Here is a 19,621-nt window from a genome sequence, read left to right as displayed (position 1 = left end):
TTTAAAACTAGTATTTTTATTCCCGACTCTAGTGTCAGTGATAAATTAATAAATTTACATTACTTTTATCAATGCATGCACATTTTTTATTTTTTTGTTTTTTTATTTTTTTTATTTTGAGTTGGGCCCAGCCAGCCAGACCTGGTCACTGGCCCAAGCCAGTGACCGGATGGGCTCTGTTGCAGGCATGCGTCATGCGTGAATTATTCACGCATGCTTGCAACAGTAAGAAGGTAATTATATTACCTTTGCACAATTACAAAATTCTGAATTTGCAAAGCAGGGAGAAGGAAGAACTTACCTAGTAGCCAAAGACGAAGGTGTGTGGTTGCTGATTGACTAGCCTCTTCTTGCTTTCCCTTCGTCTAGCCTTTTCTTTCTTGATCTCTGGCTTTCTTTTGATTTTGCTGCTGGTGTGGTTCGTTTGTCAGTTCTCCTTGATTCCCTGTCTCCCTCTTGATTTTCTGTTCCTCTGTGCTTGTTGGGAGACAGACGAAGATGATGACATATGAAGGTTTGGTGGCTGAAAAAAAACTTCCCCTCCACCTCTGTTTCTTGGCCTGTTCCCCCTCTCTGTTTTCGGCTTACACTCGTCGTTCCCCTGCTCGTTCGTGCTCTCTGTTTTCTTCCCCGGTTCTGTTTCATTTGCTTCCCCTTGTTCGTTCTTTTTTTCTCTGCCCCCTTTTCTAGGTTTATTTCTATGTTTTGCTATGCTTTTTCCTCTTCCTTTTCTGGGTTTATTTCTCTGTTTTTTTGTTCAATCTCCCTCCACTGGTCCCTCCTGGTTTCTCCCCTCTGTTGCTGGTCTAATCGTCCTGGGTTTTTTCTTGTTAGGATACTGGCATGCAAACCCGACAAGATAAAAGGCTTAAATGAGAAATGAGACACATAAGAATTTACGTGGTTCACCCAATTAGGCTACGTCCACGGGCAAGTATAGAAGGATTTTACTAGTAATGTGGGAATTACAACCTCTCTCAAGTAATAGGAGAACAACTAAGAATCTCTCTATTATTAGGAGAAAACACCTCACTTACTCTCTTACAAATACCTCACAATTTTGTGGGATTACTTTCCTTCTCTCACTCTTCTCTTCCTCTCTTGTTTGTGCCCAAGTTCCTCCATAAGTTTCTTCAGCCATATTGCTTCTTTACAAGCCTGTGTAGCTGCCATATACTCAGCTTCTGTTGTGGATAACGCTACAACAGTCTAAAGTTTAGAGACCCAGCTCACAGCTCCTCCTGCAATTATGAACACATAGCCTGTAGTGGATTTTCTTTTCTCAAGGTCACCAGCAAAATCTGAGTCAACATAACCTCTGATAGTAAATTCTGATCCTCCATAACATAATGCGGCATCTGAGGTACCCTTGATGTATCTCAAGATCCTCTTAATAGTATTCCAATGCTCTCTACCAGGATTTGCCATGTATCGACTAGTTGCTCCCACTGCTTGCGCAATGTCTGGTCTTGTACATATCATGGCAAACATTAAACTTCCCACTGCTGATGCATACGGTACTCGAGACATCTCCATCCTCTCTGCTTCATTGCTAGGAGACATACTTGAGGATAATTTGAAGTTAACAGGCAGTGGGGTGGAAATTGGCTTACAATCTTGCATGTTGAAGCGTCGCAAGATCTTCTTTAAATAATTCTTTTGAGAAAGCCAAATCTTCCTCTTACTTCTGTCTCGGTGAATTTGCATCCCTAGAATCTTGTTTGCTGGTCCCAAGTCCTTCATATCAAACTCCCTAGCCAACTGTGCCTTCAATTATTGGACTCGATCTTTGTTGGGGCCTATTACCAACATGTCATCCACGTACAACAAAAGAATGATGAAAACATCATTTTCTTCAAACCTCTTGTAATACGTACAATGGTCTGAACTGAGTCTGTTGTACCCAAGGCTAATTATGAAGGAATCAAATCTCTTGTACCAACACCTCGGCGCCTGTTTGAGACCGTATAGAGATTTGTTCAACCTGCAAACCAAGTTCTCTTTGCCTGTTTCAGCAAAACCCTCTGGTTGGAGCATATAAATTTCTTCTTCAAGTTCTCCATGAAGAAATGCAGTTTTCACATCTAACTGCTCTAAGTGAAGATCAAATATAGCACACATCGCCAAGACTACTCTGATTGTAGTAAGTCGTACCACCGGAGAAAATATCTCATTAAAGTCTATTCCTTCTTTCTGAGCATATCCTTTCACCCCCAATCTTGCACGATACCGCTCCACTTGATCATTGCCATCACGCTTTATCTTGTAAACCCATTTGTTGCCAATGGCCTTTCTTCCTTGTGGTAGCGGAACAAGATCCCAAGTGTTATTCTTGTGCAAAGCTTCAATCTCCTCTTGCATTGCTGTCATCCACATAGATACATCTGTGCTTTTGATAGCCTCATGGAAAGTTGATGGCTCTCCATCCTCTGTTAGAAGACAGTATGCAATGTTGCTCTCAGTAACATATTCTGAGTGCCAAGCCGGTGGTCTTCTTTCACGAGTTGACCGTCGAACTTCAGGAGTTTCAGACTCTATTTGTTCTTGTTCTTCATGCTCTGGTGCAGCTTCAGAAGAAGTATGATTCTGAGTATTTTCTATCTGGACTTCTGTAGTCTCCTTTAAAATGCTATTATTTTCTTCCATTTGCATTTTATCTTCTGCAAATATGACATCTCTGCTGATGACTACCTTGTAGGCAGTGGGATCCCACAAGCGATACCCCTTCACTCCATCAGCATATCCCAAGAATACACATTTTCTAGATTTTGAATCCAGCTTGCTGACTTCTTGAGTATTGTACATCACGTACACAGGACTTCCAAATATATGCAATCGAGAATAATCAGCTGGCTTTCCAGTCCACATCTCCATCGGTGTCTTCAACTCGATTGCAGTTGACGGAGATCGATTTATCACATAACAGGCGGTATTGACTGCTTCTGCCCAGAATGACTTTTCTAGACCTACAGCCTTCAACATTGCTCTTGTTCTTTCCAATAGAGTTATGTTCATCCGCTCTGCCACTCCATTTTATTGTGGAGTGTATGCCGTTGTGAACTGCCTTTTGATACCTTCAGGTTGACAGAAGTTATCAAATTCATCACTGGTATATTCTCCTCCATTGTCAGTCCTCAAACACTTGATCTTCTTTTCAGATTCAAGTTCTACCCGCGCTTTGAAGGTTTTAAAAACTGCGAACACATCTGCCTTTCTTCTAATCGGATACACCCAACATCTCCTGGAGAAGTCATCTATGAATGATACAAAGTATCTTGCTCCTCCCAAGGATACAACCGGTGCTTGCCAAACATCAGAGTGAATCAGGTCTAAGATGCATTTGCTCTTAGTTGTTGACGTGCCAAACTTCAACCTGTGTTGTTTACTTGTAACACAGTGCTCACAAAAAGGTAAAGTAACCTTTGTAAGCCCCGGGAGTAACTTCTGATCAGAGAGAACCTTTAAACCTTTCTCTGACATGTGGCCTAGTTTTTGATGCCACATCATCGTCTTCTCTTCTGCGGGACCGGCTGATGCGATTGATGCTTCTGCCCCCTGATGTGTTTCTCCCATTAATACAAACATGTTTGCAACTGTCTTTCTTGCCTTTAAAACCACCAGCGCGCCTTTGACAATTTTCATGATTCCATTGTCTGTTCGAATCTTACAGCCAAGACTATCAAATTGTCCTACGGACAAAAGATTCTTCTTTAAGTCTTTCACATGTCGCACTCCTGAAATAGTACGAATTAAGCCATCATACATCTTTAATTTGATGGTGCCAATGCCAGAAATCTCTACAACATGATTATCACCCATGAACACTATGCCTCCTGAGATAGGTTCATATGTATGGAACCAATCTCGTCTAGGGGTCATATGCCATGTTGCTCCTGAATCCATTAGCCATACCTGAGTGAGCTCTTCTCTATCTGTAGAGATTGTTGCTGCTTCACTATATAAAATCTCCCCATCTTCTGAGGTGCTTGCAACACATCCTTGAGGTTTTGATGACTCTGCAGTATTCTCTATACCCTTTTTAAACCAACAATCCTTTTTGAAGTGCCCTTTTCTGCCACAGTTGTAGCATTTCACAACCTTCTTACTTCTTGATTTGGACCTCCCCTGCCTTTGACTCCCACTGAAGCCACGTTCCGTTGATCTTCCTCTTGATACCAACAATGCCTCAGCTTGGTTTGAACTGTTTCTGTCTCCTTTGTTTTTGCGCCTATTTTCTTCTTCCAAGATAGCAGCTGCAACATCATTGAAGACTAAATAGTCTGAGAGGATATTATTGGTCAAGTTGATAATGAGCTGATCATACGAATCAGGAAGACCTTGAAGTAGAAGCTCTGCACGTTCATGTTCCTCTATTTGTTGACCCAATGTAGTGAGTTGTGAAAATAGAGTTCTCAAGTCATTCGAAGGGTATAAAGTCTCCGCTTTAAGAAAATCTTATTATGCAAAGACTTGGACTCGTATAGCTTGGTTAGAGTCTCCCATATCTCCTTAGCTGTTTTCTTCTCCGCCACACTTGATAATACTTCATCAGCTAATGCTAAATGTATGTTAGCAATAGCATTGCCATCCATCTCATTCCATTTTGCATTATCAGTGATCTCCGCGGGCCGATCCCTAATTGCTGCCAAGCAATTGTCTTTCCTCAAGATTGCCTTGATTCTCATTTTCCACAGTGAGAAATTGCTCCCCTTGAACCTCTCAATCTCGTACTTTGCTGCCATTGTATTCACCGAGATCTATTCAGCTATCACCGTTTCACAGATTTGTAATGTATATAGAAATAGTATCGTGTGAATAATACTTCACTAAGTAAGTTCCCAGGAAAGATTGGAGGGGTCACAAACGGTCCCGCTTAAAACCCAATCTCCTTAGACAGAACTTCCTAGACTGTATTTAATCACCGCACTGACTTTCTATATACGCCAACAGTAACGAGTGAACAGTACCGTATGGATGAATAGTGCCGTATACGTGAATAGTAACTGTATACACGAAGAACTTTTGTGTGTTAACAACACCAACCAAGAAGGCTCTGATACCACTGTTAGGATACTGGCATGCAAACTCGACAAGATAAAAGGCTTAAATGAGAAATGAGACACACAAGAATTTACGTGGTTCGCCCAATTAGGCTACGTCCATGGGCAAGTATAGAAGGATTTTACTAGTAATGTGGGAATTACAACCTCTCTCAAGTAATAGGAGAACAACTAAGAATCTCTCTATTACTAGGAGAAAACACCTCACTTACTCTCTTACAAATACCTCACAATTTTGTGGGATTACTTTCCTTCTCTCACTCTTCTCTTCCTCTCTTGTTTCTCTCTTGTGGTGTGTTTTCAATGCTTGGATGCATTGCCTATTTATAGGCAAGCATCCATGCAAGAGCAAGGGGCCAAGTTGGTTAAGGCACCTCCACCAAGGTAGGCACCTCCACCCAAGGTAGGCACCTCCACCTATCTTCACATTTCTAGGTTCCTGTTTTATATTGGGTTTTCCTTCCCCTGGTGTGCTTGCCTCCTCCTTCCTCTCCGTTCGTTGCTCATCTCTGCCTTTTAAAAGGCAAGAGAGCTTCCACAACTGTTACCCCCCACGAACCGGATCGTGGTCCATGATTTGCTGTAGATTTCCCCGTTGAATCGGTTTTCTCCGTGCGAAACGGAAGGGACGAAGAACGAAGTCTTCCAAACGACGTTGTTTGTGTGCTTGAGGCATTTTTTCACTTTGGTCCCTGGATGTTTAAACTTCACAATTGAGATCTTAATCATTAATAATCAATTTCTAATTGTACCCTTAGATTAATTCAATTGAATCCTTGATTTATAGTGCCATTTACACAACAGTCCTGGATTTTTGGACTATTCAATTTGGTTCTTGGACTTTAATTTTCTAGCAATTTTTCCTTGAATCAGCTCCAAACTTTGGTATTTCTTCAATTACACCCTTGATTCTTGTAATTAATTAAATCAAAGTATAATTAAGTTCTCAAACTCATTAATTCTTCAATTAAACTCTTGATTTCATTAGTTAAAATCATCTAAATTTTAATTAAATCAATTCTCCAATTAAGCCCTTAATTTAATTAATTAAACTAGTCAAGAGTTTAATTAAATCTTTAAACTTCCAATCGTGTTGCCCTTAATCCAAATTTTAATTCACTCTTTATTTATTTTATTTTTACTTGTTTTTCATCATTTTTTAAAAAATAAAATAATAAAAATAATAATAAATAAAAAAGGTCAAAATTGGGTTATAAGAAGAGTGCATATGAATTGTGCTGGATGCGAGAGATTGGTGAAAAATGCTCTGGAAAAAGTCAAAGGTAAGAAATCACCTCCACTAAAAACTTTATGCAAGCGACGATTTTCATCTTAAGCATCCCTTTTTTTTTCATGAATTATTTTATCTGTTCCTCTCTTTTTAAGGTTTTCTTTGGACATATTTTCTTGGACTATACTTTTGTATTTATTATATGTATGCACGCACAAGCGTAGGTGACATAGATATAGATATGGGGTTGCAAAAGGTGACGGTCACAGGATGGGCTGACCAAAAGAAGGTTCTAAAGACAGTTTGTAAGACAAGAAGAAGGGCTGAGCTCTGGCAATTACCTTACAATCCACAGCATCATAGCTATTCTGACCATTACTACAACCAAAACCAAGTTAACGGTCCACTTACTTACCATGCTCCTCAGCCTTCCTCTTCTTACAATTACTACAAGCATGGATATGATAGCAACGATCATGGTTATTATCATCATCTGGTGCATTCCTCCATCTTTAACCACCAAACAGGAGCAATTTTCAGCGATGAAAACCCTCATGGTTGTTCTATAATGTGAACAACGTAGTATATATTAATATTCTTACTATATATGTACTTATGCTACATTGTTTTACATGTGCTGATTTCCTTTTCACTTTATGTTTTGTTAAACCTTGTTAACTTGAAGCTATAAAATATACATAAGAAATGCCTTTTTTTCCTTATCATTTTGCAACTTATAAGTTGTTTTATTTTGACTTGTGCCCTAGGCATGGTATTGTCTGTTGAGAAAACCTAAAATCGCCATCGATTGCAATGAAAATTTTGTTCTACGTACATTAATATCATTCAGAAATGATTAGGATGGACTCCTCCACAATCTCTAATAAATCTTTTCCAAAAAAGATATGCCTTGGAATGTTTTAGAAAAGGGATAATATTCTCATATGCGCACCTAACTTATTCACTATTACCCTTTTCAATTGTGTCCCTAAACTATATATTGAAGCAATTAGGTCCAGAAAGTATCTAGGAATTATCAATCTGATCCTTTCATCCTCAAATATACTTTGTAGTCATCTTTAGGTGTGGACTCGGTTGAGAAAACTTTTAAGCAAATTTTTTATGGACAAATCCAGTTGAGAATTCTTGGACTAGTTGGTTGAAAGTTGTTGTTGGGTTGAGGATCAAATTTAGAAAAGAATTAGAGATAGGGGACTAAAATTATGTTACCAAGGAACCCCATAAAAATTAGGGATGAAAATTGTTAGAGAATATAAATTATATCTTATGATCTCACTTAACAGTTTAAGCTTTTTAAATTAAGATAGTTTTTTATATAGTATCAAAGCCTTGATGACCAAGCAGTCACAAGTTCGAATCTCACCATCTTTATTTATTTGATCAAAATTAAATACAATGTAATGTGGACCTATGCAAGTTTTAAGCCCAAAGGGCTTTAACTTAAGGAGGTGTTAGAGAATAATATAAATAATATCTTAGAAACTCATGTAACAATTTAAGTTATTGGGTTGAGATTATTTTTTAACATGGTATCTGTCGCACCCCAAAAAAAACATACAAATTTTTATTTTAAAATTTGTTTTGCGACATTCGACTGGCGACTTTCGTTTTGTTTTATTTTGCTTATTTGGTTCTTTGGAGTCGCCACCTAGTATTTTGGTCACTAGAAACCTTAACTGGTCTTTCAGAGATTCTAAGGCAAGAGACTGGTTGCGTAAAGGGAAGGTATTAGCACCCCTAGTACGCCCTACCTAAGGTAAGCTGCTTGGTGTTTGGTTTGCTTTATAATTACTATGGTGTTGGTATTTTCTAGGCTCGTCAATTGATAGAAATCTAAGGAGATTCCATGTGCTTTGAAAACTCATTTTTCTCTTAGTATTTCAAAAGTTTGCGACTCATAAATCGTGGAATAATAATAATAAAAAAAATTAAATTTTGAAATGTCCTCGATTATAATCGAGGCTTCTTTCAAGAATGTGTGCGGATCTATTACTCCCAATAATATTTTGGATATTTATCCTTTTAAGGATTTTTTTATCCAAACATTAGCGGTAAATAATAAATAAATTCATTTTCCAAAAATAAGATTTTTATAGTTTTTTGAATATTGGCCAATACCCTTTGGAATTTTACAAACACGTTGTAAAATCCAGAAATGCAAGAAAATAATTTGTGTTTAAGAAATCTATGCGAAAACACACTTTCGAAGCTTCCAATATATTTTTTTTATAAAATAGAATATTCAAAACATGTTAGAGTATTGGCCGTATGCAACACGCAAGAAAATATTTTTTTTAAAAAAAACAAATATAATTTTTTTCGACGAAATCGGGTATTTTTTAATACTGAATTTGTATCTCGACAACATAAAAATACAAACTAATATTAAGTCATAAACAATATGCGGAAAAATCCTCAATATTTTTTTAAGGAATTTTAGAAATTTTTGAAAGCAAAAAAAAAATTTATCTTTGAAAATTTCGGATGTATTGACGAAAACCGGGTATTTTAAACACTGAATTTGTATTTCCACAAAATAAAAATACAAACTAATATTAAGTCATTTTAAAAAGATGTACGAAAAAAAAATCAACAATATTTTTGAGGAATTTTAGAAATTTTTGAAAGCGAAAAAAACAAAATCTCTTTGAAAATTTCAGGTGTCTCGACGAAAATCAGATATTTTAAATACTGAATTTAGACCTCCACAGTAAAAAAAAATACAAAACACCCTAAAAAAAAAAAATATATATATATATATGAAAGGAAAATAACAACATTTTTTTATTTTTTTCTATTTTTTTATAAATATTTTATACATATATAACATATACATACATATATATAATATAATAATATAAATATAATTATATATTAATTATTAAGGGGGCCGGGCCGGGCCAACTAACTGGGCGGGCTCAGCCCCACAAGTCATTGGGCCGGGATCGGCCCAAGAAAGGTAACTGGGCCGATTCGGCCCAAGAAAAATAACTTGGTCTGGGCCGGACCCGGCCCAGACCACCGGGTTGGGCCAGAATCCTTCTGGCCCATATACATGTTTCTGGGCCAGAACCCGTCTGGCCCAGAAGAGGAAACAGAACGGGGGGGAATTAATTCCCCCCCCCCGTCCCCTGCATGCAGAACAATTCTGCATGCAGGGGACGAAACCTAACAGAAGAAAGAAAACAAAATGCAGGGGAGAGAGAGCGTACCTGGCGAGGCTGGAGACGGTGGTTGGCTGACGGGGCTACGGTGGCGTGGCTCGTGGATGGCGGCTCCGAGCGGCGTTGCTGTTGTTTCCAACAGTGGCGAAAAATTCTTTTTCCTCCCTTCTCCTTCGGTTTTTTTTCGTTCTCAGTGGCTGTCTGTTCTCGGTTTGGTTTTGGTTTTTTTGGTTTCGGTTTCCTTCTTCTCGGTTTGTTTCTGTTCTTCTCTCTCTCTTCGGGTCGCTCTCTCTCTCCTTCTCTCCTCTGGTCTCTCGGGTTTTTTCTTCTCTTTTTTTCTTCGGTTTTCTTCTATATTTATAGGGGGAGAACAGGTGGGGGACCATGGTTAGTGCGCCTTCAATCACGCATGGCTGGTCGGGAAAATTTTCAAATTTTTCGTCTCTGTTGCTGCTAAACCGGGGGGAGGAAGAAGATGAACAGTGTCCTTCAAAACGACACCGTTCTGCTTTCGTTTTTTTTTTTTATATATGAAACGGCGTCGTTTTGGATAAAACGCGCCGTTTCATTTAAATGGCCAAACTTCAAATCAGTCCTCCAAATTCGGTCCCCGCCCTTCTTGTTGGCCGCCTTTTTCACTTTGGTCCTTGGCCTCTGATTTATGCAATTGAGCCCCTAATTGATCAATAAACTTCCAATTTCTTCAATTAAGCCCCTGAAACAATTCCAAACAGCCCCCTCTATCTTTACACCTTCTCCAAATTGGTCCCTGGTTTCGGATTTTCACAATTAAGTCCCTAATTGGCCATTAAACTTCAATATTTATGCAATTAAACCCCTGATTTGACCCAATAAATTCCTAAAAAATATATTTTGGCCCCATAACTTAAATTTCTCCAAATTAAAGCCCAAATTGACTTAAAAATCAATTTTTCTTGCAATCAAATCTTCTATAAATTCAAATAAAAATCCAATTAAGTCCATAAAAATCCAATTAAATCCATAAAAATCCAATTAAGTCCATAAACATCCCAATTTGGGCTTTTCTCCTCAAAATTCAAATTTTCCTTCTCAATAGGGCTTTCATCCTTCAAGAATATACTGTCAAAAATTCAATCCTTGTATTTTTAAATTCCTTGACCAATTTATTTTATTTTTCAGGGGGACCCAAAAATGGGTTACAACAGTATCAAAGCCTTGATGGCTAATCAATCAGGAATTCAAATCTCACCATTTCCATTTATTTAATAAAAATTAAGCACAAGCTAGTGTGAGTCTACGTAAATTTCAAGCCCAAAAGACTTTCAGTTAAGGGAGTGTTTTAGAGAATAATATAAATCATATCTTGAGACTTCACCTAACAGCTTAAGTTTTTGAATTAAGATGATTGTTTAATAAAAATATCACCACTCAACATATATTATACTACGAATCCTCTCATCTAATTGAGATGGGTTTTAACCTAGTTTGATTAGGATCCAAACTAGTTTGGATATAACTTAACTCGCTTTTATTTTTTTAGCATACAAATAAGTGTGTGGTTCGCCCAATTAATACCCAACTATGTTTTATTTTTATTATTATTTCCTAAGTATTCTAAAATTTTTGTGACCTATAATTTTCAATTTTTTATTTCCTTAATATTATTTTAAAATTATGTGTATTTTAAATATTAATTTTCAAATTTCTTTAAGCTTTTCAAACAGTTTAGAATATATGGTCATGCTATACTAGAGCAACGACTTAAAACAGAGATAACAAGGGATTCAATGGTTGGGCGAGATCAAATTTTTACAAGAGATTATACAAGTTGTTTTCTTGTGGTTAGCCACTCCATTATTTATTAGACAACTACATCTTCCAAAATTAAGCCCAAAAATTGCTACTTAGGCTAATTTGTTATTTTTTTCTAGATTGTTTTTGGATTTATTATTTTATTTCAGATTTTATATTAATTTTCTTTATGCTTTTGAATTCTAAATTGTTTCCTTATAGAGATAGAGTTTTCTAATTTATTTAAATATCTTGTAAACATTTTAATAAAGATACTTAATATATACTTATTTTCCGGAGAATAAAATCACAAATTTAAAGTCTGAATATGCTATCCATTTCACTTATCAAAATTCTATTAACAAATTCTTGAAGTGGTGGGGGTAATGACTGCCTCATATCATGCAGCATAGGTGGATCATAAAGGGACTCAGATATGTGTTTTCCCCATTAGATGTCATTCAAAATATTTTTTTTAGTAAAAATTGTTGTCTTTTTCGCTTTCACACACTCTCTTTTGTGAGATGGAATTTATCTTTGTATCTCAAGAGCAGTCTGGTTTGTCAGGTCTGACTTTATGGAGCGAGCAAGCTAGCTAGCTAGCTGACACAGGAACCAAAGAAGAATGAAACTTGGCATCCCACATTTCAAAATAAGTTATTGTTTTTTAAAATATTTTTTATTTAAAAATATATTAAAATAATTTATTTATTTATATTTTTAAAAATTTATGTTTAATATCAACATATTAAAAAAATATAAAACCATAAAAAATTAATTTAAAATTAAAAAATCCAATAACATTTTTTAAACACAAAACAACCTCTCACTACAAGATTTCATAGTTTTACCGACGAAAATATTCCGTCGGTGTGTGATAGAAAGTTCGTCGGTAAATTATTTACCGACTATATTACCGACGGAATACGCCCGTCGGTATACCTTTTGTCGGTGATTCCACATTCCGTCGTTATATCGGTCGGAAATACAAAAAAAAACATTTACCGACGGTTTTACCGACGGACCGTGCGCGCAAAAACAAAAAAGTTTCCCGCTTGGAATATACCGATGGAAAATATTCCGTCGGTGTTATGTAAATACCGACAGACTAAATCCGTCGGTAAAAGTGTCGGTGATATTTCATACCGACCGAATATTTCCGTTTGTAAATTCGTCGGTGAATATGTCGGTGATGGGATGGAATACCGACTGAATCTATCCGTCTGAATATTCATCGGTGATGGTGGCAGCATTGTCCAATACCGACGGACTAAATCCGTCGGTAAAAGTGTCGGTGATATTTCATACCGACCGAATATTTCCGTCTGTAAATTCATCGGTAAGTTTATACCGACGGATTATTTCCGTCGGTGATGGGATGGTTTCCGTCGGTGATTATTTCCGGATGGGTCGAAGGATCGTCCCCGTATCTCTCCCTTAACCGATTATTATAGGTCTCCTGAAAAAAAAATCATCATATTCAATTCAATAAACATAATAATAACTTACAAAATAAAATGGTTGAACAAACATACCACAAACTGTTGAGCACGGTTGTCAACGAATTGTTGCGTCCCCTTTTGGCGGTCATGACTCCGCATGTGCGTCTCCACAAACAGCTCCATAGGGCTCGGCTCACGTCCAAGAGACGTAGCCTATAATGAAAAAAATTTATTAACAACAAATTAATTGAACAATATATTTCATTTAAATTAATCTTACCATCCGTTTCGCATGTGCAGCAAACGGAATGGAGCCGCCGGTGTGCGTTGTCACCGAGCCATGAATTGGCTGATTTCGGTTGCCAGCACCGGACTGTGAGCGTCGTGTGAACCGCTCAGACGTCACATGCTGAAGATAGTGCGGCCATTTATCTTCCGGGATGTATATCGGTTTGAAATCCCTCCAAAGCGCAACATCGTTCCAGCCTTCGAACCCCTTATCCCTCGCTGTTTCATACCAAAAATCACGCAACATAATTCACGCACGAAAAAATTACATTTCGAAACATAAATAATTATGTAAAAAAAAAGTCGTATTGTTTTCGATGTTACCTAATTGCCACGTGATTTTCCCACACCCTCCTCACAACGGTGTCATGTTCATCGTCCTAGCTGAATCGATGTTGTGTATAAAAAAATAATTTTTTTAAATGTTAATAATTTATTTACAATTATAACTAGAATTTATTAGAAATAAGCTGAAAATTATATATTAACACAAACCTCAAATCTACGAAACCATGCATTGATTTGAGGCATCCATTCAGGATGTCTGGATATCTGACTCCATTGAAACAATGGAATCTCCATCGACGCTTTAAACGCCTCAATGTTTGTGAACCTGAAAAGAAATGAAATTAATGAAATAGTGATTACTTTATAAATTATGTTTTAATTTTTTTATATATATAAAAAAAAAACTAAAACCTTAACAAACTTATATTGAAAGATCGTCCTTCCACTGTGCCTCGTACTTGCGGGTAAATTGATTCCGCTGCGAAGGCACGCCGCTTCTGCGATGTGAAACAGCGCTGGAAGAGGCAGCATCGGTTGACGGCGCAGGTGGTGTAGGTGCCTCTTCTTGAGAGGCACCTAAGGAACTTGATTCGACTGGACGTGAACGACTAGCTCTGGTTTTCATTCTGCGCATCTAAACAATTTTATATAAATACTTATATAATAAAATTCAAAAGTTAAAAAAAATCGGCAGCACCTCCCCTATACTGGATACTACCCAAATCCACAAACCTGCAAATATTAACAATAGCCACAACCAATTGACCCAATCTATACTAATTATTCCAACATATTCAACTATTAATCCTAAGATAAATTCAACGTTAACAATTACAATTCACAAATTATTCAATAATTATGTCAATACAACAAAACTATAAATTCAAAATAAATAGAAACAATTAAACACAAATCATCAAGTTATAGTAAAATTAATAATTCTTCCAACATATTCAATTATTAAATCTAAGATAAATTCAACATTAACAATATTAATTCAACAAATTATTAAATAATTATGGCAATACAACAATAAAATATATTCAATAAAATAAAAAAGAATTATAGCCTAACAATTAAAATCAATGGAAACAATTAAACACAAATCATGCAATAATATAAAAAAATACTAATTATTCCAACATATCCAATTATTAATTCTAAGGTAAATTCAACATTAACAGTTATAATTCAACAAATTAATCAATAATTATATATGGCAATACAACAATAAATTATATTCAATAAATTAAAAAATATATATAGACTAATAATTAAAATCAATGAAAATAATTAAACAGAAATCATGCAATAATAGAGTAAAATTAATAATTATTCTAACATATTCAATTACTAATTCTAAGTTAAATTCAACTTTAACAACAAATATTCAACAAATTAACTAATATGTTATTATGACAACAAAACAATAAAAAATATTCAAAAAATTCAAAAGGAACGAAAATATACATAGCTTAATAATGTGACAAATTCAAAACTTTATCTACATTACAAAAAAAAACACTCAAACAACAAAAATAAAAACAACTAAAAATAAATTAAAAGTAAATAATATAAATTGGAAAAAAGCACATACCTTTTAATATGAGGAAGATTCACACCACTAAATCTTGCTAGAGATTGAAGGTGAAATTCTTGAAGGATTGAGGGCAAAAAAATAAAAAATCTAAGATGCAAAACGGAGGAGAAGAGAAGAGAAGCGGCGCGGGGAGAAGAAGAAAAAATGAGGCGAAGCGGCGGGGCTGTAACTTATAGGGCAGTTTTACCGACGGACTTAATATCCGTCGGTAAAAGGTCAAAAATTCCGTCGGTAACAGGTCAAAAATCCGTCGGTAATTTTTGAATTTCACACCGAATTTTTAAAAGCCCTCCATATTTTTCGACGTCCGTCGGTGATTCCGTCGGTAATATGACAAGTTCAGAGGCGCATTAATTCACACACTTTGGAAATCACGCGGTCCGTCGGTAATATGTGTGACCGACAAATTACCGATGGAAATATTCCGTCGGTATTAGCGTTGAAAAATCGGTCGGTGAATCCGTCGGTGATTGTGGCATTTTGTTGTAAATATTTTCGAACTCTCTGTGAGATACCGACGAACTAGAATCCGTCGGTATACCCGTCGATGATTGTGGCATTTTGTTGTAAATGTTTTCGAACTCTCTATGAGATGCCGACGGATTTAATTCCATCGGTATGCCCGTTGGTGAAGGTGGCATTTTGTTGTAATTATTTTCGAACTCTCTGTGAGATACCGACGGACTAGAATCCGTCGGTGTATGTTTCGGTGAATCCGTCGGTAATGTCGTTGGTGTTGGTGGCATTTCGCGTAATTAATTTCGAACTCTCTATGAGATACCGACGGATGGTTATCCATCGGTATGGACGTCGGTAAGTTTGCATTATGCAGGAAAGGTTGTCTTTGTATTGCCTGTTTACCTTCCTGCAAAAACTTAACTGATAAACTGTTCATCACATAAAACAATAACCACATTGCTTAAACAGTAAATATTTTGTTTTACAAAATACATCATCCATAATCTAAATTAAATGAGACAAATGTTTTTACATAGGGCTTCATTTTCATAATTAGTCGGAATTTTCTTCTTCTTCCTCATCAATTGAATTGTCATCATCTTCATCGCAATCTTCAATATGGATATCATCTTCTTCATCGACATTTGCTTGTCCGCTAGAGATGAGAACAACATTCAACTCCTCTCCGTCAATATCAACAAGACTATCATCGACAACTCGAAAATTTGAATTTTCTTCCAATTCAATCGAAGGAGCAACTCGATATGGTTCAACCAACTCAGGAACTTGAAAGACTTCATCTCGTACACTTGTGTCTTTGTTCTCATCCTGAACAACCTCGACACGACCCCGTGGTTTCGTTTTTAAAACGGACAACCAATCAACTCTTGATCGATCCTTTCTAAATGAAGGGGTGTATGTGTAATAAACTTGTTGACATTGTTTTGCGAAAACAAAGACATCGTTTATGTTGCGGAGTCTAGCTTTTGAGTTGATTTCGACCAGACCATGGTGCGGATCAACTCTGATTCCTCTGTCCGTCGTGTCATACCAATAGCATTTGAATAAAAACACTTTTTTCTGCTCGCTATGATATTGCAGTTCGACGACCTCTTCTAATCTACCATAATACTCAACTTCTAACTGGCTACTTGTAGATCCCTTAACACAAACACCGCAGTTGTATGTCTTTCTTCCTTGCCCGTATTCTTCAGTATGGAAAACATATCCATTGATAAAATACCCGTTGTAGGACTTAACTTTTCTTTCAGGGTCGAGGCTTAGTGAAGACAATGACTTAGACGCACTCCTTCTCACTTGATAAACCTTGTAAATATATGTAATTAAATGTACATCAATAAACAGTAAATGAACGAGAATCTCCTAATGACATGCATACGTTAGAATGAGTTTGTGATAGTGCTTACATGTGTTCTGAACCATGTGGCAAATTGTTCATCTTGTAATTGAAAGATCTGGGATTCGGTCAGTTGCGAGTTATTGGAGAGCAAATATTGTTGATGTTGCCTGCAAGTGATAATGAGTGTATGATATTACAATATATAATTAACAGTATATTACTGACAAAGTTTAATTAGTATTACACATAAATAGACTTACTGAATAAATGGTCTCAGCTCATCATAGTTAAATAGAACATAGTTGTGTGCTTGTTTGAATTCTATTTCCGACAAATATCTTCCTCTTACGGCATTTTTAGGTGTGGGTCGTCCAGTATTGGAGAATATTGACAAGTTCCCACTGGAAGGCACTTCACCGCCATCGTCATGCCGTGGAACACGATTGATTCTTGTTCTCAGATGAGGTTCGAAATAGTATGAGATAAATGTTGATATCTCTTCAACAATATAGGCCTCAGATATCGAAGCCTCAACATGGGCCTTGTTCTTAACCTTTTTTTTAGATTAAACAAGTACCTGCATTGAAGTACAATTCAAGTATTTTCAATTAAGAAAAACATAGAAAATACTTTAAGATATGAATTCCATTGCAACTGTAATATCTCACCATTCGAATGGGTACATCCATCTATACTGGACCGGTCCTCCAGCTTTTGCCTCGAACGGTAGATGTATAGGGATATGCTCCATTGAGTCAAAAAATAAAGGAGGGAATATCATCTCAAGTTTGCATAGTGTCTCGATGATATTCGTTTGAAGCCTCTCAATGTGCTCAACATTCATCTTGCTGGAGCATATATCTCTGAAGAAATGACTGATCTCCGTTAGTGCATCCCATATTCCCTTTGGCAATAAATCACGAAAAGCTAATGGGATGAATGTTTGCACAAACACGTGGCAGTCATGACTCTTCATTTCATACAATTTGCAGTCCTCTATGTTAACAAGCCTTGATATGTTCGATGCATGTCCATCCGGAAAATGCAGACTCTTAAGCCATTTGTAGACTAGCAGTTGTGCGTTTTTCTCTAACACGAAGCTTGCCCTTGGTTTTGCAACCCTTGACTCCTCATAAACCAACTCCATATTTTTACGGTTACAGTATAAAGCTATATCCAATCTAGCCTTCATGTTGTCCTTTGTCTTCCCCTTCACATCCATGACAGTGTTGACAATATTCTCAAACACATTCTTTTCGATGTGCATGACGTCAAGGTTATGGCGGAGAAGATTAGTCTTCCAATACGGAAGCTCCCAAAAGATACTTCGCTTTACCCAATTATGGGTCAAACCAAAACCAGGAAACTTTTGCTTACCTGATTGAAGGCCAAACACAATGTCACCGTACTCTGATACAACATGATGCAATTCTTCACCATAAAGACGGGGGGATGCAACATCTTTTTCAACTCTGCCAACAAAGAAATCTTTTCTGTTCTTTCTGAACCTGTGATTAAGTGGCAAGAAACGACGGTGACAGTAAAAAAAAAAAAGCTTTACCTCTGTTTTCTAGCGTGAATGCCTTGTTGTTTTCCATGCAGTATGGACATGCGAGTTTCCCATGCGTGCTCCAACCAGAAAGCATTCCATAAGCTGGAAAATCACTGATAGTCCACATCAAAGCCGCCCTCATAAGGAAATTTTGTTTCCTCGATATATCATAAGTCAGAGATCCGGAGGACCACAACTGCGCCAGCTCATCTATCAACGGTCGAAGACAAACATCTATATTCCGCCTCGGGCTGCTTGGACCGGGTATGACAGTAGATAGAAACATGAACTCCGGCCTCATAGACATTCCCGGTGGCAAGGTATAAACTGTGAGAATGATCAGCCAACAAGAATAGGGAGCAGCAAATGACCAAAATGGGTTGAACCCGTCTGTACACAACCCAAGTCGGACATTCCTTGATTCAACAGAAAAGTCAGGATGTACATTGTTAAAGCTTTTCCACGCTTCGCCGTCAGAAGGATGCACCATCACACCATCAACGGCATCGTGTGTTTGATGCCATGTCATGTGCTCAGCAGTCCTTGGTGACATAAATAACCTCTGCAGTCTAGGTGTGATTGGGAAATATCTAAGTTTTTTATATGCCACTAGAGTCTTTCCCCTGCCAGTTCTGTGTTTGTAACGGGAATACCCGCATGTCATGCACTCAGTCATCTCAGCATTTTCAAGGTAGTATATCATGCAAAAGTTAGGGCACATGTCAATTTTCTGGTATCCTAAACTGAGGGGTTTTCATCATGGACTTCGCAGCCATAGAAGTTCTCTTTGAGCCTGTTTCCCTTCAGGTAAAATGCTTCTTGCCCAATCAATAATTTTGTCATACCCGGCCTCACTCAACCCGTGATCTGACTTGATGGTGAACACCTGTGCCACGGCCGATAATTTACTGTGGTTTGTGCAGCCATCCCATAATGGTTCGTCAGAATCTTTCAACAAATCAAAAAACCTAGCTGCCTCTGCATTAGGTTCTTCTTGTACGATTGGACATTGATTGACATTATCTTGATTCATTCTCATTGCATCCATAACCATGTTTCTGTAAGGATTAGTGTTGTCATTTGCCGCTTCATGCACGTTGCTAGCACTAGAAGTTGACCCAACCACCGTTTCTCCCATTCTCCTATTACTAACAAATACCTCTCCATGTGCATACCAACACTCGTAATCCTCCACAAACCCTTTGTGTAGAAGATGCATCATTACAACATCTGGATGCAGATACTTTTTATTTTGACACTTCCTGCATGGACACCTAATACCGCCTCCAGTAAAATTTCTGGGAATAGATGTTGCGAAATTAATAAAACCCTGAACCCCGTTACAATAATCCATCCTCCACAATCCTTGGGGTGAATCTAGAT

General features: G+C 37.1%; 1 protein-coding gene across 1 annotated transcript; it reads left to right on the top strand.

Moving 5' to 3' along the window:
* Window positions 1-5,400: 5,400 nt before the first annotated feature.
* On the top strand, window positions 5,401-6,970 carry LOC118036729 (heavy metal-associated isoprenylated plant protein 28). Its single transcript, XM_035042526.2, has 3 exons — window positions 5,401-5,444; window positions 6,282-6,343; window positions 6,516-6,970. Exons 1-3 carry the CDS (start codon window positions 5,401-5,403, stop codon window positions 6,863-6,865), a joined length of 456 nt encoding a protein of 151 aa, XP_034898417.1. The 3' UTR covers window positions 6,866-6,970.
* Window positions 6,971-19,621: the final 12,651 nt, after the last annotated feature.

This window comes from Populus alba, chromosome 19 (genome assembly GCF_005239225.2).
Source record: "Populus alba chromosome 19, ASM523922v2, whole genome shotgun sequence".
Taxonomy (NCBI): Eukaryota; Viridiplantae; Streptophyta; class Magnoliopsida; order Malpighiales; family Salicaceae; genus Populus; species Populus alba.
The sequence above is the reverse complement of the archived record's forward strand: the minus strand, read 5'-3'. Positions and strand labels throughout refer to the sequence as shown.

Bases quoted from the DNA above. Each gene is read 5' to 3' on its own strand.
- LOC118036729 (XM_035042526.2), top strand. From the start codon at position 5,401: ATGCAAGAGCAAGGGGCCAAGTTGGTTAAGGCACCTCCACCAAG. The intron at 5,445-6,281 runs GTAGGCACCTCC...GGTTATAAGAAG, and splicing joins GTTAAGGCACCTCCACCAAG to AGTGCATATGAATTGTGCTG. The intron at 6,344-6,515 runs GTAAGAAATCAC...GCACAAGCGTAG, and splicing joins TGCTCTGGAAAAAGTCAAAG to GTGACATAGATATAGATATG.